The sequence below is a fragment of the Syngnathus floridae genome, chromosome 4 (genome assembly GCF_059516105.1).
Source record: "Syngnathus floridae isolate MCC-2025c chromosome 4, RoL_Sflo_1.0, whole genome shotgun sequence".
In the NCBI taxonomy this organism is placed as follows: Eukaryota; Metazoa; Chordata; class Actinopteri; order Syngnathiformes; family Syngnathidae; genus Syngnathus; species Syngnathus floridae.
This window is the reverse complement of record NC_142416.1, coordinates 14,899,719-14,921,466: the sequence shown is the minus strand read 5'-3', so window position 1 is coordinate 14,921,466 and position 21,748 is coordinate 14,899,719. Positions and strand designations below refer to the sequence as shown.

Genomic DNA, 21,748 nt, shown 5'->3' with positions numbered 1-21,748 from the left:
CGCCTTTGATAAACGACTTTCGTCCAATCATAGTGTAGCACGAGTGTGCATAATAATAAACAAACACGCATCAGGCAAACAACACTACTGTAATCCTATCAGCAGCTGACAATTTTCCATATTCTAATCCGCTGTAATACCTAACATTGAGCACGATCGAATGAAAATCAAATATGGCTCAGCGATATTTCTTTTTTTTTTTAGCAAAAGTCTTTCAGTTTATTTGACAAATGCAATAGTGTATATAGAATACAAGTGGGGGTCAGGTTGAGGTCAATTCAAATTACACAATTGCCTGAGAGCTGTTTCCTACTAGACTACTAGCGAAGTGAAAAAATAAAGAGCATGACAATTACAAAGGATGAAACCATAAAAATGAACAGAGTGGGTGGTGAGCCAAACTATGGCAGGCAGCCTGGCAGGATTTTTTACATTTCTGGTACTAGATTTGCCACTGCTTCTAAATACCTGCAGGATGTCTGTGTAGAAAAGTGTGAGGACATTTCAGGTCTGAGTTTTACAGGTGAGAGATTTGCCATCAAATTCTGGGCTGTAATAAGCACCATGAGCGTTAGGGTATGCAGGCTGTGGTAAATCTTCCTCAGGAAAAGTGCCTGGACAAATAACTGACAAAAAGGTACAAACTACATTTAATTGTAAAACAGGACAAAAACTTAAAAGTACTTTCATGGTAGATGTATGTACCATTTATGCACTCCAGAGCTTGGCGTAGCTGGTCAGACTACATAATTGTCATTGCATTTAGAACATCAGAAATAGATGTGCCTTTGAACAATGGAACATCCAAGCTTATCTGACATTCAAAGGAATGTGGTTATTATTATTGGTTCTTTCATATTTAGTTTGAGTTAACTTAAACAGGACTGCTCCTCTTACCATTTAGCGCTCAAATCAAATCTTCACTCTCAAGCCACAGCTCGTACCTCAAAAGTCACTCATAAGTCGTGGTACCACTTACATAGAATATTGAGGAAGAGTCACATAAGAAGATTTTTTTTACCAGGGAATTTAATAAGCAATACTCATACCAGATTAAAATTTCTGTAAAATGTCAGATTTTTTTTCTGAAAAATGTGTCCACAAAAGAAGCGCAGCGTGACAAAACAAACAAAGGGGGGAAAATATAAGTTTAAGACCTACATACAATGAGCTTCAAATGATAACTACAGAGTGTTCAGAACCTTCTAGGATGTCATGATAGTCCATGTGTGGGTAAAATGTAGATCTGTGAAACAGATTTAAGAAAAGGTCCATAAATGTCCAAGAGGATGTCAGCAAGAGGATGTACGATGGCATGGGAAGCTTTGAAGGAATCGGGCCCTTTTACGACAGTTGCGGCTCCACTCTTTACCTTGAACAAAACAAGCGTAAGCATATTAAGCAAGCATATTAAACATATTGGAAATGCCAGTTCTGTGTATATTTGCACAGAAACACACGTAAGTTCTTCTGGACGGTTACCTTTGCAGGTCCATCTGTCGATTTGTTCCCTCGTCATTCTGCTGCTTTGACATCTTGATGGACTCTGCTGATGGGTTAGAGTTGGGCTCTGCTCCTCTCTTCTTGCCTCTTGCGGCCCCGCCGCCAGGCGATGCCGTCTCTTTGCTTGTCACCACCGTAGGAGAAGCAGCCATGCCAGTTTTGGGTGGTCGGCCACGCCGTTTTGCGGGGAGCGCTTCCGTGTCTGCATCTGCCGTCGTATTCTTACCCCCCTCGACCTTTGACAGTGGAAGCAAGATGAATATGCAGTGCAAGTTGTACTTGTTGACAATCAATCCCACTATCAGAGCATACCTTCTTATTGTCTTCCTTCTTGATGATAGGGTTCTCATTATTTTCTTGCGTTTGACTCTCGGGGGATTCTGTGCCTGCGATGCTTTTACTGCAAGTTTAAAACCACACATGGGCACGTCACTTTCACTGCTTGTGTGGGTGCAGTCTGGAGTACAGGGTTCATCACGGGGGTACATTCTAGACCAACCCACTACACAGTAAGTGAAAATCTGCAACAAAGCATTTCCTATCCCCCCCTTGTCGTTTAACCCCTACTACACACTTTAAACACACAAATTTAATAAACTTATTTAATAAACTTTTTACTGTATTTCAACACAAATGTATGGGGGGTATACTGTATTCATTGTAGTGTTGGTCTGAGATACAATGGATAAAAAAAAAAAAGTCTACACTCCAACTGATCAAATGCCAGGTTTTTGAGATGAAAGAATGTGGGCAAGGTAAATAATTTAACTCTGATGTGGTGGGAGCCGCAAAATAGCAAGAGAACACATAGTTTGGAGTGTGTACCTGTTCTTGTTGACAGTGGAGGAGCTTAGCGGCGAGGAGTTGGTGCTGGTATTACTTGTATCCGACACTGGCTGCGCTTTAAAGATTTTCCTGCCAGGTACAGTCAACGTCTTGTTGACAGTCACCAACACTGGCGCTTGTTTAGGCTGCAGAACAAGGACAATAGACAAAGCCGGGCTATTGTCAACACTGCGACAAAGATTAAACTTGTGAAAAATCATAAGTGACAACATTGTAGCAGTTTCAAACAATCTTACGTAACTGATGCAATGGTTTGCAATAGTTACCTTTCCTGTGAGCAACATTTGTCGCATTTCTCCTGACAAATAGTCTTTGTCATTTTTGAAGTCCTGATGAAAATGGAGAGAGGAAAGAAAACAGAATCAAATGAGGATCAAGGGTCTATTTTGGAACGGCCGAGAGTCGAAGACGACAATGTATATGGTTGTTGTGAATTAAAACACAATGAAATGTATGTGCAGTTTTCACAACAAAAGGTCCAAGGTGAAGAAAATGTGTGTTTTATTACCTTGTCTAACGCTAGGAAGAATGTGGGGCATATGTAGGGGTCGCTTGGACAGTCTAGGTGACATGCGGTGCTCTTGTTAGCAATGACAAAGAGAGCGATGTCACACACGATATACAGCTTCTGAAAATACAACAACACACCATGAGGAAACATCACAATACAACTTTTCTGTTATTTGGTTCATTGCCATTTGTTGCTACATGTACCTCATTGGCTTTCATGTCTTCAGGACATTGTGCGTCTTTGGTCCGTTTGATGTTTTCCACCATTTTTCTCAGGAAGGCGTGACTGTTATTCTCATTCTTGGTCATCAGCACCTCAAGCATGAACCACAGACATCTAAGCAAAACAAACAAAAACATGGCTGAGTAGCAATCGCTTGTTAGCAAATTACACAAACATAAATCAACCGCCACACACTCTTTAATGTCTTTGAGCTGTTCATATTCCTGCGGTTTCGTGAAGTCGGGATCATGAGCCAGTAGGTGGATCATGAAAGGAACAACATATTCTGGAAGGAAGGAGACCATTTTTTCTGTGAAAAGAATAAGATAAAATTATTGATCACATGGATCTCTCAGACCATGGTATCAACATGCGACCATATTTACCCTGAGTGAGTGAGTTCTGCTTGATGTACTCTCGGCGCACTGAGATGTTCTTGAGTAGGCACTGTCGGGCGTGGGCGCGGCGCTCCTTCACCGGGTCCTTGGCACAGAGGGCGAAGACGGCCAGGTACTCCAGTGGCAGGGAGAGTTTGGCGAGAGCCAAGTGCAACTTCTGAGCAAAGATCTGACGCACCTGATAGCACTCGTCCTGCACGCAGAAGGGAAAAGGTCAACTCGTTCACCTCAAAGAACTAACACCTTGTAACCGTGCACTCATTGGCCACGTCAATAGGTACCCTTGCAAAATTCAATGCAAGAGCTGTATGAAAAACAATGTTGCAAATAAGGCTGCATTTTGATTGACACTGTCAGAGGTATTAAAAAAACAATGTTTGTTAATTGTGATGCAGTTCGATTCTATCTTGCTGGAAAATACAGAAAGTATCTCCTAAATGGTGTTCCCACCAAAACGTGTTTTGACTTAGCAAAGCATCTTACTAATAAGTTTACAAAAAGGCAGTTGAAGGACAGACTGACATTGATGACAAGGCCGCACAACTGGAACTGTTCGGGTGTGATGATTTCATGATAACAGGGTTCCTGGGCCAGCTTCATAATGGCGCCCCCTGCGGCCAGCCTTAGACGAGACATGTCTGATTTACTGTTGGGAGAAACAAATAGTAAGACAAAACAACGTGTTAAAAGAATAACCCAGAAAATGTTGCACATTTAAACTGTGGTCCCCAAACGCCAGGCCGCGGGCCATTTGGTACCGGGCCAGACAGAGAGATTTTTTTTTTTTTTAAATATAAATATATTTTAGTAGCGGAAAATCTAAGTCAGCACAGCGCCTACAAATTGTTGCTGGTCCACGAAAAATAGGCACTACTATGAGCCAGTCTCTGGCGGAAAAAAGGTTGGGGACCACTTTAGCAGAAAAGGGGGAGAGGAAAAAAAAAAATCACACTACAGTAGTCTCTCATTAAAATTTGGCAACAAGTCCCTGATACAGTTCTTTTCTCAAAGTTACCTGATCTTTTTTTGCTCTGTAAGGTCTCCCTCGCTAACCAGCATGGCTGACAGCAAGCGTAACGTGGAGTTTGCTGACTTGGACTGGTTGTTCTTCATTCCAAGCAACCAACGCACCAGCAGCTTGATGGCCTGGACCTGAAGAGCATATCAACACAAATAATTAGGCGAGTAGTGCAGTGCATGCACTGCTTAAATGTGCCTCTTTAATTGCATGGACAAAATAGTTAACACAGTTTTGGTCTCCCACCTTAGCCAGTACTTCAGGTGAAACTTCTTCATCAGTGGTCCACAGCTTACCATTCTTGTTTCCCACCGACTAGAGACACAGAAGCACCCATATAAACCCAAGGTTTTCCCCACCAAACATAACATTACCTACCACCTCTTTAAATTCATTATCTCTAATCAATCCTTATAAAACGAGAGCACATTTGCACACACCCTGTCATTCATGAGCAGGTCTTTGACGATAAAGTTAGCCACTATGGACTTCATTGGTGAGGCAAACTGATCTGGTGCCAACATGGAGATGTGGCCCAGTGACACAAGCGGCGTGATGAGCTGCTCAGGAACGTCTGCATTTAGACTCCGTGACAGAGGCTGTAGGTACGGAGGACACACAGTACATCAAGATTTTCTTTTTTCCCAACAATGCATCTCAAACATGGAGGGTTTGTTTTGAGTGCGCTACCTCAAATATTTGAGCCAACTGCACTTCTTTGTTGTTGAAGATGGCGTGTATGCAGTGCACAGCCTGCTTGGCCTGGTGAGGTGTCCCCCTCTTTGCTTTCTGATGTAGAATGGGAATTAGAGTCCTGATGGATGCATAGGATCTTTTATAAGTAAGGATGCAATTCACCAGCGCTGTGTGTTCACTGTGTCAAGTAACACGTACGATCTTATCTGTGGTAGTTCCGCCTCAATTTTCTGCCCGGTGTTTCTGAATATCTGGATCGCTGCCTCTGCCACCTTGTCATCCTCCATTTTCAGACACTGGAGAAGAGACTCATAGGTCTCTGATGAGTGGAATGCTGTGGGGTGGGTGAACGACAGAACCTAAAAAAAGTATACATAAGAATGGTTACGCGAAACTGGGTCTTTCAAAGAATTGGAATTGTTTTGGAGATTCTGGTATCATGTACCTTGAGTAGCTCCAAGCCTGAGCGGATGGCTGTATCAGGGGTGACGCCTTCTTCATCGTCATCTGCTGTGCCTTCAATGGACTTGTTGAGCAATTTTACCAAAGCACTAAAATATAAACAGGCTTGGTTATCAAAAAGTTGAAATGAGTCCATTCTTCTACCTACAACATAATCATGAGGTAATAATATAAAAGAAGAAATTATTAAAACAGAATCATCTGGCCGATTGGTGTGTCTTTTTTGCAAGGCAGCTTTAAAGGATTAACCTTCAAGCATAGCTGATACTGCAGTTACACCTGACAACCACACGGTGTCTCACTGAATGAGAAAAGCCAGTTGTTGGTGTTGCACAATAGTAAACATGAGCATGAATCTTTTGAACCCAAGTGTCAGAGGTTCAACAAATGTGCTCCTCTATACAGTGTCCTTCAATTTGTACACCACAGGCATATATTTTCTTTCAATATTTGTGTATATTTTAATAAACGTTTCACACCTGATGGCTTCAGAGTCGATGTGGACTGGGGCGATGCGTTCAAGCAGGAACTTGACCATCTCCAAGAAAGGGTTGGTCGGTTGTTTGGGAAACGTTAACTTTCGAGTGATCTCCCGCTGTAAAAACAACATGCAGTATTGGTACAACATCATGATGGTTTGACTGATTGTATGACAGTTTTGTATTCATACCAGTGAATTTCAAAAATGTGGTGAGAATGGGAAAATGTAGCTTGTGTGTGGGTTGGCTGCTACAATGTTTTGAAGTTTTTGCAATTGACACTTGTTTCACTCATGCTCTGATTAAATCAGCATGCCTTACAAATACTTGCAAAATAGCAAGGAATAATTTGTGCAAGATGCAGCATTTCAAATGCTCTCACCACACAGAGCTCCGCTTGTTTGCAAGAGCATGTCGGACTGATGAGAATCTCCAGTTGGGCTCTAAGCTTCTCATCCTCACCAAGAACCTGGTTGAACTTTTTCATGAAATCTTGAGCTTTCCCCGCATCTGGCAGGTTCTCTGAAAATGCACAAAACAAAAATAGTTTTGATTTATTTTCCAATTACTGACTATGACAAAAACAACAGTTGAGCAGATGGGCTATACTAACTTGCAATATTCATCAGCTTCCCAAACATGGCAGTGTTATTGGCCTCAGACTGAAGGAGAGAGGAAAATCAGGTTACATGTTAGACCTCCATCTGTGTTAAAAGCAAGACAAAGATCCTTTGAGTCAACGCACCACGGGCAGTTTGTGAAGGTCAAGCAGCTCTTTAACCAGGCCTCTCAGCATATTCTGACATTTCCACATCTCATTCAAAGCCCTAGGAGGAATACACAAGGAACAAGTCAGCCACAACGGTGGAAAACCACAGCCTTTGCTTTGTTAAGTCATTTATATTTCAGGAGGTTATCTTGTACAATATGTATGAACAAAACCACTTGCATTATGGAGTAGCTTCACACCTCGAAAATTTACGAGGGTGACAATTTGACTTTTATCGACCAAGAATTACTGACTTGACAGCGTTGGTGTCCAGGCAGGCATACAGGTAATAGAGACACTTCATCTTCTCTTCGGTCTCAAGGCTGTGGGGGACCATGAACTGGGCAAAGATCTTTTCGACTAATAACCTGCAGAAGAGAGATCGAGAGCGGATGAACCGGTGAGACCTTGTTACATTTTGTGATTAAACAGATGTGCATTTTTTAAAGAAATCTTATCTTCTTGACTAACAAGTCATCCTACATTACAGTTCATTGACAACATTTTTATTTCATTTACAAATAATTATATTTTCTTACTTGTCATCAATGCTATTCTGGTAGTAGATGTGCAGCAGCTTGTCTTTAATCCAACTGATCATCAGGGCAGACTCCTTGCCCGCCTCGTGGTGCAAGCAGTACTTTTTATAAAGCTGAGCCAGGCCCATCATCGCCTCCTTGCGCACTCGCCACTGTCAGGAGCAAAATATTCATGACAAACATGCTCAGCGTACTCCATTTCATGTTCATGCACACGCTTGGGAATATTGTGACCTTGCCTTGTGACATTATGGTACACTGCTGCATTTATCTCACCCTCTTGTCCAGCGTCCTTTCTCTTACGAAGCCCAATAATTGGTCATTGACCAAATTCAGATCCTTCTTCCCAGCATTGATGATGGTGACAATGACATCGTGACGAATGGCTTCCTCCGGGTCATGGGAACGCACTTTCAAAAACTCTTTAAGTGGGGAGTTAGTGGGTAGAAGTAGATTGAATTAGGGGGAGAAAACCAAAGTTATCCACTGTGGGATGTAAAGACGCCGTGAAAGCATGTGCACACCTGTAAGGTCTCTGGCCAGGTCGGGGTGGTTCATGAGACAGTGGCTGGCAAACTTGACACACTCTAACCTCACCGGAACATGGATGTCATTGAACCTGAAACGACACCACACGTATGATGCTTCAAATTCATTAATTCACGTCTCATGTTCACTTTCTACTAGAAGCAGTTGAGTGGTATGACCCCATGCCTGCAACTCACCGTCCTAAGAAGCACTGCCACAGAGGTCGGTTATGCGAGGCCAGCTCAGAGTCTTTGGCCCCAAACAACTTAGCTAGCAAACGTACAACAGCCAAACGCTCTTCTCCGTCATTGCTCTGCAAATAACAAAAACAAAAGTCTGTCGGATTAGATTTCCTCATACTTTATCTGTACTGTATGCGTACAAAGTAGCACATTATAAGACAAAGAGGTCAAATATCGTGTGTGTGCGTCATTAACCTTGAGTTTGAATTCCAGCTGTGGCATAACAGAAGTAAGCAGCAAAGGATCGATGGCAAAGAGCTCTTGGATGAGGTCAAAGACATGCTCTGACAGGTCACTGACAGAGGACTTTCCCATCACTAAAACCTGATTAAAGAACTTTAAACAAATACAAGATAAGACATTTATTTCAACATATTCAAAAATATTGTCAAAATACTAGACATTAAATCTAGTGTACATGCTGCCACATACATTTGCAATGCACGTTTCTATGGTCTGGACAGTTCTCTTCAGGATAGTCTTTGCAAGATCATATGCTTGTTTGTTCAGATTCTGCACAAAAAAAAAAGTTACATATTGATGAAAATTACACAACATTGCCCTTTACTTCTATTTAAAAGGATCCATTCCAAAATTACTTGAATGTGATTGAAATAGAATTTCACCTTGTGTGCAGGGATGAGGTTAATGAGGATGCTATCCAAAAGCTCCTGTGTGACTCCATCTCCCTCCATGATGATGGAACACATCAAGTCCATCATGTGCAACTGAACTTTCTGATTGTGGCTGTTACTGTGGGAAGACGAGAAGGGGCATGGTTATGTGGAGCACAAATAAATGGTCAATAATAAATAATGTTTCTGAATAGTATTGGCAAATTTCTGAATGCCCTACCATGATTTTTTTTTTACCACCATGGACTTTTGACATATACTACACACAAAATATTCAAATTATTGTAAGCAACTAATGTTTTTTCCTTAGCTCTTTTAAAATAACATTAAACGGGTTAAATGACCTTTAAGCCATTGAATCACAGAATTAAGAACTCAAAATATGAACCGCAACGAAATATTCAGAAAAAACAGAGGTCTTACTTGATCACAGAGAAGAGTGTTTTGAAAAGTTGGGTGAAGATCTCATTACAGTCCTCAAGTTCAAAGCAAATGTTGTATGATTTAACCCAGGCCAAATTCTACCAGAAAAGAGAAGAAATCAATAAACACCCTCATTCCACATTAATCTGGGCCTATTTTCAATAAGTGATCACCTCCAGAAGATAAAAGTATCTGTTAAACTGAGGGCTCTTGGTGTCTTCCAGTCCCTTCAGCTGTCTTGTGATGAAGAGGAAGATGTCCTGCAGACAGAAGCGCAAACCGCTTGGTAAGCCAAAATGTTTCTCAAGAGTATTGTTGTCCTGTGCAATGTTAGAACCGCTGTTAAATGCAATCTCCTTGCCTTGAGTTTGTCATGCGAGGTGTAGGGTGCCTCGGGGGCATAGATCCGAAAGATGTCAGCCAGACAGCAGGCAACGAGCAGCCGCACATCTTTATTGGGGTTCCTGAGGAAGAACTCTGAGGCAAGGTGCAGTGCAAGGCCAAGATACTGCTGCTTCTCCTCTTCAGAATCTTGATCCATGTCCATATAGGTCTTCACCACCATCTGTGTAGAATTGCAATAGTAACAAAATGTGAGGCGAAATTTTTGAGTGTTTAAACTGGATGGATGAAATAAAAAAAGGGAGGGAAAAAAAATAAGTAATTTTTCTCAAATGAATAATCACAATTAGTATCAAATAGTGTAGGTTGTGTGGGGCCTCTCTGTGTCATATCAAGCTAGCCTTTCTAATAAATACGGCCTGCCGGAAACAGGCATTGAGGTCACACAAAACTATCAATGTCATCAGTGTTTTAAAAGCCCACAAAGGCACCCAAGAAACTGCCTGAAAGCCAGTTGCAAAAGGAACGTTATCACTGCTTGCTTTTAACAAGTTGAAAAATGTTGCCTGACTAAGAGTCTTTTTAAAAATTCTTTGTAAGAGATAAATCATAGAAATGGGACAAAAACGTTCCTAACATGGACTTAAAAGCATTCACCCTTCACTGACTGACCACTTTTTTCTGGTGCTAGTTCAAAGTATGTGCAGCATAATATCCCAAATGCTGCTTCATCATGATTGCTTTGAACTCTGGGGTCCTCTGACTGACCCAAGTCTGCAGACCTCAGAGTGTGTGCAACGTGTGCAAAAGAATGACATTACAAAAAACAACAACAGGCTGACTACAGGATCACAAAGACCGAACTTCGAGAACCCCGATTTAAGTGTTTCTTTCCTCCATATGTGCAAAAACTACAGTTAACTCAGAGTTAAAAATAAACGAATCATCGGGTTCTCAGCAATTTATTGGTATCGGCTCGACCGTGCTTCCCAAAAGACAATGCACCACAGCTATCGATACAAAATAATGACTTATAGTACTGAAATGTGAGAGTGTGAACGAGGCAGAACCTCGAGGGATTTGAAGGAGTGTGGGGGGATGGGCAAGCAGAGTGCACAGCACCACTTGTGCGCCTTTTCACAGAAGCACGCACAAGCTGCTTGCTGCCAACACGGAGGAATTATGCAGGCTGTGGATGACTGTACTATACAAACTGTACAGCTCTCACTCATATAGAGTATATGTATAGCACATTTTTACATGGCTGCACAAAAGAAAAAAAAATCTATCTGTAACCTGGTTCATCAATTAATCAAAACAAATAAATGACCAATTAATCACTTGTTAAAATAATTTTGAGTGGGCAGCTCAAACTGAAAAATGCGCAGGTCACCACCGTGATCAGTATTGAAATCATAATCTCTTTATCGGTGTCTAAATCGACATCATAAATCCCTGATCAAAACTGTCCTTATATAACAGCCGTGTGGGATATCTGATACGCTAGACACAAATTCCTCTCAAATACTGTGCATTGAAATCTGTGTTGGTGAACATGTCTCCTTTGCTGAAATAATCCATCTATCTAAGAGGTAGAACTCTTGGGTGGAGGGGTATTAAGAGCCCGAGTGAACAGCATGACCTTATGCACAGGTGTGCCTTAGGCTGCTCACAACAAGACCACTCTGAATTGTGCAGTTTTACTGAAATGGAGATTCAGGGGTGTGACCACTATTTTCCTCACGCAATGCAACACATCTTCACGTAGGCTTGATCCGCTGCGCCATACACCCACAACCATCATCTCAAATTGCAGCATGATAATAAACAGCCCTATGCTTCAACACCATTACTTGAGGCTGAAAACAGACCGGTTCTTACATTGCCAACAGTGATCATGTCACCCATTGAGCATGTTAAAGATGTTCTGGATTGACATACAAGACACAGTGTTCGGGTACCTTGTGATATCCAGCAAATTTGGAATGCCACTGAAGTAGAGTGGACCAGCATTTGACAGGATGGAATAAACAACTTTCTCAACTTTATGCACAGGGCAAACTGTGGTAACAGTCTTTCTATTAATCAAGATATGGATATGGCACATGTGAGAGGTAACAGTGGGACAACAAATATTGAAAACTACCTGCGGCATTGACTTTTATTGTCATAATTGTGAAATGTGATTTTTTTTTTTTTTAAAAAGCGCTGCAGTTTAGTCAGTCCACCCATCATTTCTAATTGGTGTAGTGGGTGAGCTGGATCTTATTTTAGCTGATCATTTAATGACTTATAACACGATTGCAGAAGTTTTGGGTCTGCGAAATTGATAGGGAAAAACAGGTTTCCCACACGTCGGTTTGTAAAATTAGAAGTGAATTTTGACACCATGCAAGTCAAAGTAAGAAAATCAATGTGCGTACCTTTAATCGTTTGACCACCTCATCGTTGCTGATTTTGTCCGTAATCTCTTTGACTCCGGGAGGATAGCAGATCTTGCCGTCGCCCGCCGTTTTCTGCTGTTGCGGGAACTCCATGCTGGTAGACGTCGGAACTAAGCGGTCTTCTACTGGCCTCTATGGGTCGGAAAACAAAAGTTCAACAGCGCCATGCTACAACACTTACAAAATACTCGTTTTGAGCACTACTTCACTCTCTAACCGCTCAATTCCCAACACACACTGCTAGTTTTGTGTGGTACTATTTACTACTAGAGGATGACGAATAATTTGAATTTACCAAGCCAACATTCAAGCAGTCATTTGCATATTATTAGCTTACAAGCTAACGCCAGCTGTAGCTTAGTTCCAGGTTTCCGTAAATACAACTAAAAGCAACGTCTAGCTAATCGGAGCAGCGCATTTAAATTACGAATCCCATCCCGACAGACTGAGTCTTCGGGAGAAACAGATTAAATTGCCTGTGTCTCACAACTGTCACACGGGGTTTCAAATTAGCTAGCAAGAGAGTTATGAAGCAAAACAGCACTGGCATTTAGCGGGAAGCGCGGTTAGCAGCTACCAGCTAGTAGCTGCTACATACCGTGCGTTTTAGCCCATTAGCTAGCTAGTTGCTAGTGTTAGGCCGCAAACTACTTCAGGTACCCATCACATCTCCCTCCCCAGACAACCAAAGAAGAAGTCAATTATGCTTTAACCGAAGCATAAAACACCCACACCCGCGGGTAGATCCCAAGGTTTCCAACAAATGCAATAACTTTAATAAGTTTAAAATAGAGCTGATTTACTTGCGGTTGTCTTTTTGTACTTCAACGCATCTGCCTCTAGTTAACATGCGAAGGGCTGCTACCGTTGCCCTGAGCTCTCCTCTCAACACCAGCAACTTGCGTCCACGGACGATTCTAAGCATCCGAAAAAAAATGCTACATGCGGATGTTTCTAAACAGCGCGAGTATAAACATAGCTGAAATGCATAGCAACCGTTTGTTTGTATTTACCTCTCGAGCGGGCCGATTTAATTCATTAGTCTGACACAGGTTGGGTCTAGTTTTCCGCACAAAGCTCGTCCGTTTAGTCTGTGCTATCTGTGGGACGGCTGAGCGAAGAGCGCCCCCCTTTGTCTCGAGTGAATACTACAATTTTAAATACCTGGTGGAACTGAATTCAGGGACACATGTACAGGATTCAATGTACGTACAGTGCAAATTACAATTATTGGGGACGTTATAACAATGGATTGTCTTCCCTCTTACATTCGCAGTTATAAATAATTTGGACTAGAGCACAAGTTTCAAACTCAAGGTTTTATTCTATCTCATTTCATACAAAATTCAGAACTTTGGGATTATTATATTATAGGGCATCGCCGTCACAGCTTTCAAGTACAATAATTCTTTAAATGTCTGCCTTTAAAGCCACATGGTGTATTTTATAATTATTTCTTGATGGGTAAAATATTACAGTACGTACAGTTTTTTGCACGCCGGGTAAATCTTTTATTTTGAAATTTGCGTCATTATGTCAGCTTTTATTTTGTCAGCAATGTTATGATTTCCGAGGTCGGCCATTATTGATCGTAGAGCACAGTGCAGTGTTGTTTAGAGTCACCTTTTGTAGTTCTCACTACTTGATCTGATTGTTACAACCTTGAAGAGTTAAACTTCGCGCTTTATTATACGGAAGAATAATGGTGTTCGTTCCTGCCACGAATGTTTGCTCAAATCCAATGTTTGTTGCCACCTTGTTAGCTCCGAGCAGCTCTGCTAACTGAACTAGTGAAGGATTTACCCCAAACGTACCATCCATCATGCCTCGAAGAAAGAAAAACGAACAGAGCCCGACCAGAGTCCGCGGCGGTCCTCCTCCCGGGGAAGACTTCGGCCTTGGACCACCTCAAGGTTACGATCTCACATTGACGTCCAACTTTTCACAAGGCAAAGAAGGCTCCGACAGGCAGAAAATCACCCTGAAGATGCAAGAGATATTCTCCCACTTGGACCCTGAAGTTATACACATCGTGCTGTCTGAGGCTGATTTTAAAGGTACAATGCGTAATTGCTGGGAGTTCATTAAAAGTGCATGAAACTAATGACTGACCAAGTGTCTGTTTGTGCTCTCCAATTGTAATAGATGAGCAATCATTTTCACACAGTCCAGATTCATCTTTCTCTTTTTAAATTCATTCTCACTGTCAAACGTTTAATAACTATATGACTGAAATAATCACAATTAACAAACTTTAATTTCTGTGTTGCAGTTGAAAATGCCATGGATTCCCTGTTGGAACTGTCAATTGCTGCTGAACTTGCCGGCGCCGTTGAATCTCCAATGTGTGGCTTTGAGAGCACTGCCGCAGCCTTGCTTAGTCCTCGTCATGTTTCTCAACCAGGCTCTTCGGGAGCGTCAGAGCAACTCACCTCTCCATCTCCAACTACCAGTCTTCTGACAGAAGAGTTGGACTTTCAAGTTGATCAGGAGCTTCAAAGCCTGGCAGCACAACAAGAAGGTCATACAAATAACCAGTGTTTGTCTGCTGACATGACACTTTCATCATTACCGCCATCACAGTTTCCAGAGCAGGTCTTCCCCGAGCTTCAGTTCAGCCAGGAGCCTCAGAGTGGGCATCTTGAAGGTGGCTTAGCGCATTCTGGATCTCCGTCTCCATTTGATGGACTCAACACTTGTGAACGTGGCAGCGGCGACGGTCAGAAGTCACTTGTGGATTTTAAACACCTAGTGGCAGAAGAATCTGCAGACAGGCCAAAATCTCAGTTGGATCTTATAGCGTCAGGGCGTCCCTCTGCTTTTCAGTTGTACAAAAAGAATGAGTCATCCCAAATGCTTTTACAACCCTCCGAAAATGCAGATGCAGGAGCTACCACAGCATCGTGGAACATTAATGCTCCTACTTTCTCCCCCCGTTTAAATCAAGGACCATGTTTTATCACCCCAATTGCACCTTCACACCATTCCATTGGACGTCCTTCTCCTTGGGGAGGCCAGGCTAGTCAAGCACCTCTTAGACCCTCTGCTACGATTCCCAAATCCTGGGCTATGGCAGCAGCTGCACATAATCCATCCAGAATTGCACCTTCTCCGTCAAGCAGGCTTCATTTGGAAGGGAAGGTGCTCGTGTTGCTACGTGGCGCATCCGGATCTGGAAAATCCACTTTGGCCCGGTATGACAAAAAGGCTTTGAACTGTTTAATGCCACTCAGTTTACAGTAAAACAAAGCTGTGAACAAAGAGAATTACATGTTGTGTATACAAATCAAACACATAGATTTGCTTTTTAGATGAGTCAGATTTTCTTAATGATACAAAATAAAATTGCCATAGATAGGCTAAGTCGCTAATGGATAGCATCAGTTTTGTGGCCAGATGAAATTTAGTTATGAAAAGGTGAATTCACTTTGAAATTCCTCATTTTTGTTCAAAATATGTCAAAGAAACCGCAGTAAAGACCTTGATGGTGATGGTCCGATAAATTAAATCGCAGATCATGGAGAGAAGCTGTTGTCTATACATTGTCTATATTCATCTCTGCAGAGCTCTTGTCGAAAATAATCCAGGTGGAGTTGCACTAAGCACTGATGACTACTTTACTTTTCAAGGACGCTATCACTATGATCCTGCTTCTCTGGGGGAAGCTCATGAGTGGAACCACAAGCGAGGTAAACAAACATACATGTACAGTTGGTAGTTTTAAATGAGACACAACTATCTTATCCGTTATTTCACCTTCACCCAATAGCCAAAGAAGCTTTTGAGAGAGGAGCTAGCCCCATCATAATTGACAATACAAACATGCAGGGCTGGGAGATGAAACCCTACGTGGCCCAGGTCAGCCATCTGCATTCAATGCCTTTGTTTAAATGACCACTCCCCGTTTTTGATTTCAGCAATGTTCGCAAAAACATAATGCCTCTGAAAAAATGCTGTGGTTCTCCTTGTTAGGCTTTGAAATATCATTACAAAGTGCTGTTTCGTGAGACAGACACTTGGTGGAAGAACAAGCCCAGGGAGCTAGAGAGGTGAGCAAGATCTGGCAATTGCATAACCATGTCTTTCAATGTTGCTCAAATCGTCACCCATCAAGACAGAAATGCAATCTTGTCTTTTTGTCTATGACCCTGTGCAGACGCAGCACACACGGTGTGTCTGCTGAACGGATTCGGCGCATGCTAAATGACTACGAGCGCTATGTAACAGTCAAGTCCATCATGGGTGCATCTATGCCCGAGTGTAAAATGCGTCTTCACCTGGAGAACAGAAATGTACAGTAAGTGGCAATCACAAATGTCAGGATTAGTCTTTTGCATAGTTTGTGGCTGATTCTCATCAAATAGATTGGCTTTTAACTTATTGTTTCAGTTTGTTATGGTCTTGGCTGTTTTTGTTAATTTAGCAAGTTTGTTACTGCATATATCATACTTTTCTTCCGTCCCTCAGGTGTGTGACTCCTGAAGCAAAATGCCCCGACCTTGTCAGTGAACCTGGACTGATGCACCGACGTAAGAATTCCCAGCCTCATCTCTTTTCCTCCCTTCCTGACGTGTCATCTATTGATCACCCCAGTGAGTTCCACAAGTTGGAAGGTGACAACCACCAATCAACAGATTCACTTGATTTCCAGCCAGTTGGAAGTGCCTCAGAAAGTTCACACAAAGATGTTGACTTGGACTTGGGGGTTCTGGATTTTGAGCTGGATGCCCTAAATCAGCCTGGTGCAGAACAGGGGATACCCGATTGTATTGTGGAATCAGTGATGAACGAAGACCACCGCAATAGTGAACCCCCGGTGGCCTTCTCTCAGTCTATTAAACAAAGGCTGCCAAGAAAAAGAACAACTAGGAAGTTTGAATCTGCAGATCTGGTGAAAGAACTTGACCACCCAGAAGGTTTGGCAATGGGAAAAGAACAGATGAATAAAGAAGAGGTATCGGTGGCAGGTGGGGAAGGGGAAGAGAAAGAGACGTCCAAGATGTTGCATTTTGTAGGTGACTGGCCTTCTGAAGGGCCACTTGATCAACGACAAGCAAGGAGAAACAAAAGCCACAAAGACTGCGATGCAAGTGAAGACCGAGTGGTGTCTAAAGAAGTCAGCAATGACACAGGCGAAATGCAGTTTCCAAATTCTGAAATGCAGAAAATGTTTGATATCATTCAAAATTTAGGAGGTTTTTGCGAGTCTGTTTCTTCTTCATCGCTGTCTCCCGTTTCTCCTTGCCTTGAGCAGAATATGGAGACAGATGACAAAATTGAAGAATCCCTTAGGGATAGGTCTGAGGGTGGGGAAAAAGAACAAAATATGAATCCAGATAAGATTGGCAGAGTTGATTTACCAGATTGTGTCTTAGACTGGAGAGCTGCAGAATCCTACAAGGATAATGGTGAGATTCTAAAGAGTGAAAATGAAACGAGTAGAACCACAGTCTCAGACATCGGTTGCGAAACAGAATCAGACGCCGCTGCAAATACCTGGTTGGGCGTCACCGCATTTGAACCTCCAGAGCCGGAAGAGAGCTGTGGCACGGAGCACGAGTACGGCAGAGCGTTTGCGTCTGCCATCAGTACCGAGATGGACACAAATCAACGCAAAGAGCAGACGGTCAGTGAGGTGAGGCAGCCTCAAAGTGAACATTCTAGTGATGGCACTGCCCCTTTGGAACCGCAACAATGTGGAAAGCAACGTCACGGTCGCAGATCAGGGAAGCAGTGCAAACTAGCCCTAACTTTCACACAAAACTGTCCAGCTCATCCTTTCAAAACACTTGATGATCCTGATACCACATCACAAATGGTTGATATCACCACAAATCCCGACTTTGAGACCAGCCTCAGTCCTAAACTAGACTCGTGCAAAGAAGAAGAGCGCCTTCTGCGATCTGACTCGCCTCTCTCTTTGGAAAGAGGTTGTCCCACCCAGACTGAACCTCAGGACTTTGCCCATCTTTGGCGTTTAAATCATCAAGACAGCCGAGCAGATAATGTCGCCGCTGCCTTCAGTGACATCACAGTTCTATGTGGCGTCTCCTCGCGATTCGTGCCAGAGATTTCATCGGCAGTTTCTGCTGCTGTTGCAGTTCACCCGTCCACCCAAAATACAGTACCATACCGCATGGTGCACGAGAAGGGCACACAGGTTGAGGAGAAAGAATTTGAGGCAACTCAAAGCCGTCTCGAGAGCCTGACCATCCTCAGTCGTCATTTTAAACTCGTTAATTTGGATACATTGGAGGACTTGTATGACAAATGCCACCAAGACTTGGAATGGACAACCAACCTGTTATTGGATTCTGGAGAAAGGCTCTTCAAAGATGAGGATGTTCTTGAGGAGATGCACAAGGAGGAAGCTGGTAAAGTTGAACAGAGCATCCCGTTAATAGTTACATCGTTAGAAACCAAGTTGGGAGATGAACTTACTTATGCAGGGTCAACCGCTGTGGCCAATGTGCTTCAACAATCTGCATATGAGGAAGTTCCTGAAATTGCTGGGACCTCCGATACGGACTTCTCAGGATTTGCTGGCACAGCTTCTCCAGTCAAAAGAAAGACTCAACTGGAGACACATCTGCACACAGTAACAACTAGTCCTAGCCTGCCTACTATGGAAAAGCACGGTGAAATCCAAAACCGAGCAATGTTCGAGCAGTCAAGTTTTGCAACTCCAGATGACATTGCCAGCCTGGAAGAGATCAACCGGCTTCTGCAGGCTGAGCTGGAAGAGTTGGAGAGAGAAGAAAGACAGAAGAAGGATGATGAGAGGACCGTTGGAAATAGAGACTGCCCAGTCCTGAAGATCAACAGTGTGGAGCTGAAACTCCCCACTGAGCTGGCACTGCAACTAACTGAACTCTTTGGACCTGTTGGAATTGAACCAGGTAACAAGTTATACACATTTCATGCTAATCAATCAAACTTCACAGTCTTTTCCAATTCATGATAAGTATGTGCTTAAAATATTTAGCTACATGCTCTTCTGAAGACTACGCAGTGCAGATGGATATGAACCTGGCTAAACTGCTCCACCAGAAGTGGAAAGATTCGATCCAGGTGAAAGAAAAAAAAAATCCTTGACACTAACCATTTGGAAGCGGTAGCTGTCCAACCTTATTTGTGTCTTGATCTGAGTGGATCTGTGCAAGTTAATCCTGTTGTTTCATAGGAACGGAAGAGACAAGCAACTCTTTCCAACCAATTGCTTCTGGACCGTAAGTTAAAACACATCATTGAGGTGGGGGGGGGGGGGAACAAATTCTATGGTACCCATCTGTCTGACCTCATTCTGCAAAATATGTGTCCTGGCAAAGAAGCAGGGATGCCAGTGATGGACCACTGGAATTTCTCCCAGCCATGTGTTTCTCTGCGGGACATAATAAAAGAGGAGCTGGCTATGCAGGAGAACATGAAGATGGTAATGCACTGTGTCAATTTAAACTTCTTAATAGTCTTCCTTTGTAATGAACCTCTCGTTCCGTTTGCTTCAGTCAAGACAAAATCAAGCAGAACTCAACAAGCGTGATGGGGCCTCCATGCTAAAAGAAGATCAGCTCTACGCTCGCTTCCCCTCCATTGACAGACATTTTCTCCAGGATATTTTCAGGGATCATAAGTAAGACTCAAATCTTGGTTTGAGTTATCTATTTTCTCTGTCACTCCCATTTCTTGGAATCATTTGTCAACCACCAATGATATTTTCCAACATGACTGATTAATTTCCACGATTATCATATCTACAGCTACTGTCTCAGCCAGACGGAGCTCTTTCTGAACTCTTTACTAGACCAGGGGCCTGTCAAGACCGTCGTCGCTCCAGAATTGCCTCGTTCTGGACACCAAAGAGCTCCCAGCAAAGAGAGGGAAAAGGTAGACCTGTTGTTTACAAAGGCAACCAAAGATATTCTCCATATGAACAAAATATTGGGGCATCTGTCATTTTGGAACAGAATAGAAAAACTGTTTCCTCTGACTCTATTAATGTTCCTTTATTTTGCAACAGAAACTTCCTGACTCTGATGTAGCTCAGAAGTATCAAAACATTGATGATCCTGAGTACAAGGATTTCAGGGCCGAAGCCAGTCTGCAAAGAAGTCGGCAGCTGGAAAGTTTTTCCAAAGCTGCAGCAGCTTACAAGCAAGGACACCGAGAAGTGGCTTCCTTTTATGCACAGCAGGTAAAACAAAAGTTACTGTCTGATCTTCCGCCATTCTACATCTTTACTTGTGTAATGTAATGAAAATGCATGTGCTGCTCTGAGAAAAAGTCACGTGTGTCACTTTTGTCCAATAGGGACACTTACACGGTCAGCGGATGCGTGAGGCCAATCACCGTGCAGCCGTTCAGATCTTTGAGAGGGTCAACTCCTCGCTTCTTCCTAAGAACATCCTGGACCTCCATGGGCTGCACGTGGACGAGGCCCTGCAGCATCTGCGCCGAATCCTCAATGATAAAACAGCAGGTACATGGAATGGAGTCAGAACATGCAGTAGAGTTGAAAGAAAGGATGAGGTTGAATTATTGCAATATCTGTTTAGTTGCGAATGCTTTCTTTTTAAATGTATTCTTTGAACTGCTTTTGTGCAGACTGCGAACAAGGTCTGTGTCGACCGCAGCTCTCTGTCATCACAGGAAGAGGTAACCACAGTCAAGGGGGCGTGGCCCGCATTCGCCCAGCCGTTATAAACTACCTCACCAACACACACTACAGGTACACGAGCGCACGCACGCACACATTTGTCTCATAGTCTCGCTGATTTCCTCATATTCCTTATCTTGCAGGTTTACAGAACCAAAGCCCGGTCTCGTAGTGGTCTCTTTGAAGTAGAAAAGAAGCTGGAGAGAGCATTTGTGTGAAAGCCACTACGAGAAACAACGCTAATTCACATTTTACATATATCACAGATTAGTATGGTACCTTTTTCTTGTGTCTTACGTCCTCCTGTCTTTAAACCAGCCTAAAACGTAATTATTCATAAGACTGATGTTTCTGTAGATCGGACTAAGAGTTTTTTTACGATAAGAAACCAAGTATAGATGTATTTTTTAAATATTTTAATTCTTTTTTATTGTGTGCCACTGTGATGGCTTTACATTTTGTCTTTTAAGATATTGAAAATCAAAAATCAAAGCAAATTATAAAAGAATGCAAACTGAAACATTTAGCTTCAGGGTTGTTTATATTTTTTTATTTTATTTTTTGATTATATGAACACTTTGCATTATACATTCTGTAAATTGCATGTGTTTTACTGATGTTTTGTGATTAAGGTGAAAAAAGGCCAAATACTTGAGAAACAATAGTTATTTTACAATATATTGTAAACGTTGTAAAGAGAAACTTGTATTTTTTGTATACAATTTATATTATGTTGAACCCGAATGGTTGTATCAAGAAATAAAATGTTTTTGAATGTTTAATTTTACTGCTTCAGTTCATGTCTTGTTGGCTGACAGACAGTCTGTGCAGAGTGAACAGAGTTTCCTGCTGGACAGATACAGTACTGAAATATTAGGTATAAATGGGATACAAATTAAATACAGGGTGGGCCATTACGTGTACTTTTGAATGATTGAGATTGATGTGTCATGGATTGCTAAATCTAAATGAATACTCATGACCTTTAAGTTTATGTGCAATTTTATAAACAAAACCTGAAAAGGAATTGTCAAAATT

General features: G+C 42.3%; 2 protein-coding genes and 1 long non-coding RNA gene across 9 annotated transcripts; 1 reads left to right on the top strand and 2 right to left on the bottom strand.

Annotated features, from left to right (window-relative positions):
- Positions 1-627: 627 nt before the first annotated feature.
- pds5a (PDS5 cohesin associated factor A) lies at positions 628-14,012 on the bottom strand. 5 transcript variants are annotated; one of them, XM_088372977.1, is made up of 33 exons: positions 13,872-14,012; positions 12,037-12,189; positions 9,633-9,836; positions 9,445-9,531; positions 9,272-9,369; positions 8,840-8,966; positions 8,646-8,726; positions 8,409-8,549; positions 8,169-8,284; positions 7,968-8,062; positions 7,720-7,865; positions 7,444-7,595; positions 7,159-7,272; positions 6,881-6,962; positions 6,749-6,797; positions 6,518-6,657; positions 6,136-6,251; positions 5,640-5,745; positions 5,393-5,553; positions 5,189-5,312; positions 4,939-5,097; positions 4,745-4,813; positions 4,496-4,632; positions 4,003-4,126; positions 3,469-3,673; positions 3,278-3,392; positions 3,064-3,196; positions 2,858-2,977; positions 2,616-2,678; positions 2,329-2,474; positions 1,816-1,903; positions 1,483-1,739; positions 628-1,372 (listed from the first exon to the last, which is right to left on the bottom strand). In XM_088372977.1, exons 1-33 carry the CDS (start codon positions 13,872-13,874, stop codon positions 1,369-1,371), a joined length of 3,915 nt encoding a protein of 1,304 aa, XP_088229103.1. In that variant the 5' UTR covers positions 13,875-14,012; the 3' UTR covers positions 628-1,368. The 5 variants fall into 5 exon arrangements, with proteins under 5 accessions (XP_088229103.1, XP_088229105.1, XP_088229106.1 ...); XM_088372979.1 differs by lacking the exon at positions 13,872-14,012 and adding an exon at positions 13,071-13,228; XM_088372980.1 differs by lacking the exon at positions 13,872-14,012 and adding an exon at positions 12,861-12,994.
- Positions 13,620-21,492, top strand: n4bp2 (NEDD4 binding protein 2). 3 transcript variants are annotated; one of them, XM_088372976.1, is made up of 16 exons: positions 13,620-14,114; positions 14,330-15,251; positions 15,622-15,746; positions 15,827-15,915; positions 16,030-16,106; positions 16,214-16,354; positions 16,525-18,956; positions 19,043-19,128; positions 19,241-19,286; positions 19,389-19,489; positions 19,563-19,687; positions 19,815-19,941; positions 20,075-20,248; positions 20,365-20,533; positions 20,659-20,782; positions 20,854-21,492. In XM_088372976.1, exons 1-16 carry the CDS (start codon positions 13,880-13,882, stop codon positions 20,897-20,899), a joined length of 5,019 nt encoding a protein of 1,672 aa, XP_088229102.1. In that variant the 5' UTR covers positions 13,620-13,879; the 3' UTR covers positions 20,900-21,492. The 3 variants fall into 3 exon arrangements, with proteins under 3 accessions (XP_088229102.1, XP_088229101.1, XP_088229099.1); XM_088372975.1 differs by having other exon boundaries at positions 19,386-19,489; XM_088372973.1 differs by having other exon boundaries at positions 19,241-19,489.
- Positions 14,292-20,976, bottom strand: LOC148399361 (uncharacterized). The gene is made up of 4 exons (XR_015857916.1): positions 18,499-20,976; positions 18,359-18,428; positions 14,630-14,821; positions 14,292-14,559 (listed from the first exon to the last, which is right to left on the bottom strand). It is a non-coding gene; the product is annotated as an uncharacterized LOC148399361 (long non-coding RNA).
- Positions 21,493-21,748: the final 256 nt, after the last annotated feature.

Coding starts and splice junctions, on each gene's coding strand:
- pds5a (XM_088372977.1), bottom strand. Junction 8,063..8,168: donor TGGCAGTGCTTCTTAGGACG/GTGAGTTGCAGG, acceptor GTGTCGTTTCAG/GTTCAATGACATCCATGTTC. Junction 3,674..4,002: donor TGTGCGGCCTTGTCATCAAT/GTCAGTCTGTCC, acceptor TTCTGCGTGCAG/GACGAGTGCTATCAGGTGCG.
- n4bp2 (XM_088372973.1), top strand. CDS start 13,880: ATGCCTCGAAGAAAGAAAAACGAACAGAGCCCGACCAGAGTCCGCGGC. Junction 19,942..20,074: donor CCAGCAAAGAGAGGGAAAAG/GTAGACCTGTTG, acceptor ATTTTGCAACAG/AAACTTCCTGACTCTGATGT. Junction 20,249..20,364: donor CTTCCTTTTATGCACAGCAG/GTAAAACAAAAG, acceptor TTTGTCCAATAG/GGACACTTACACGGTCAGCG.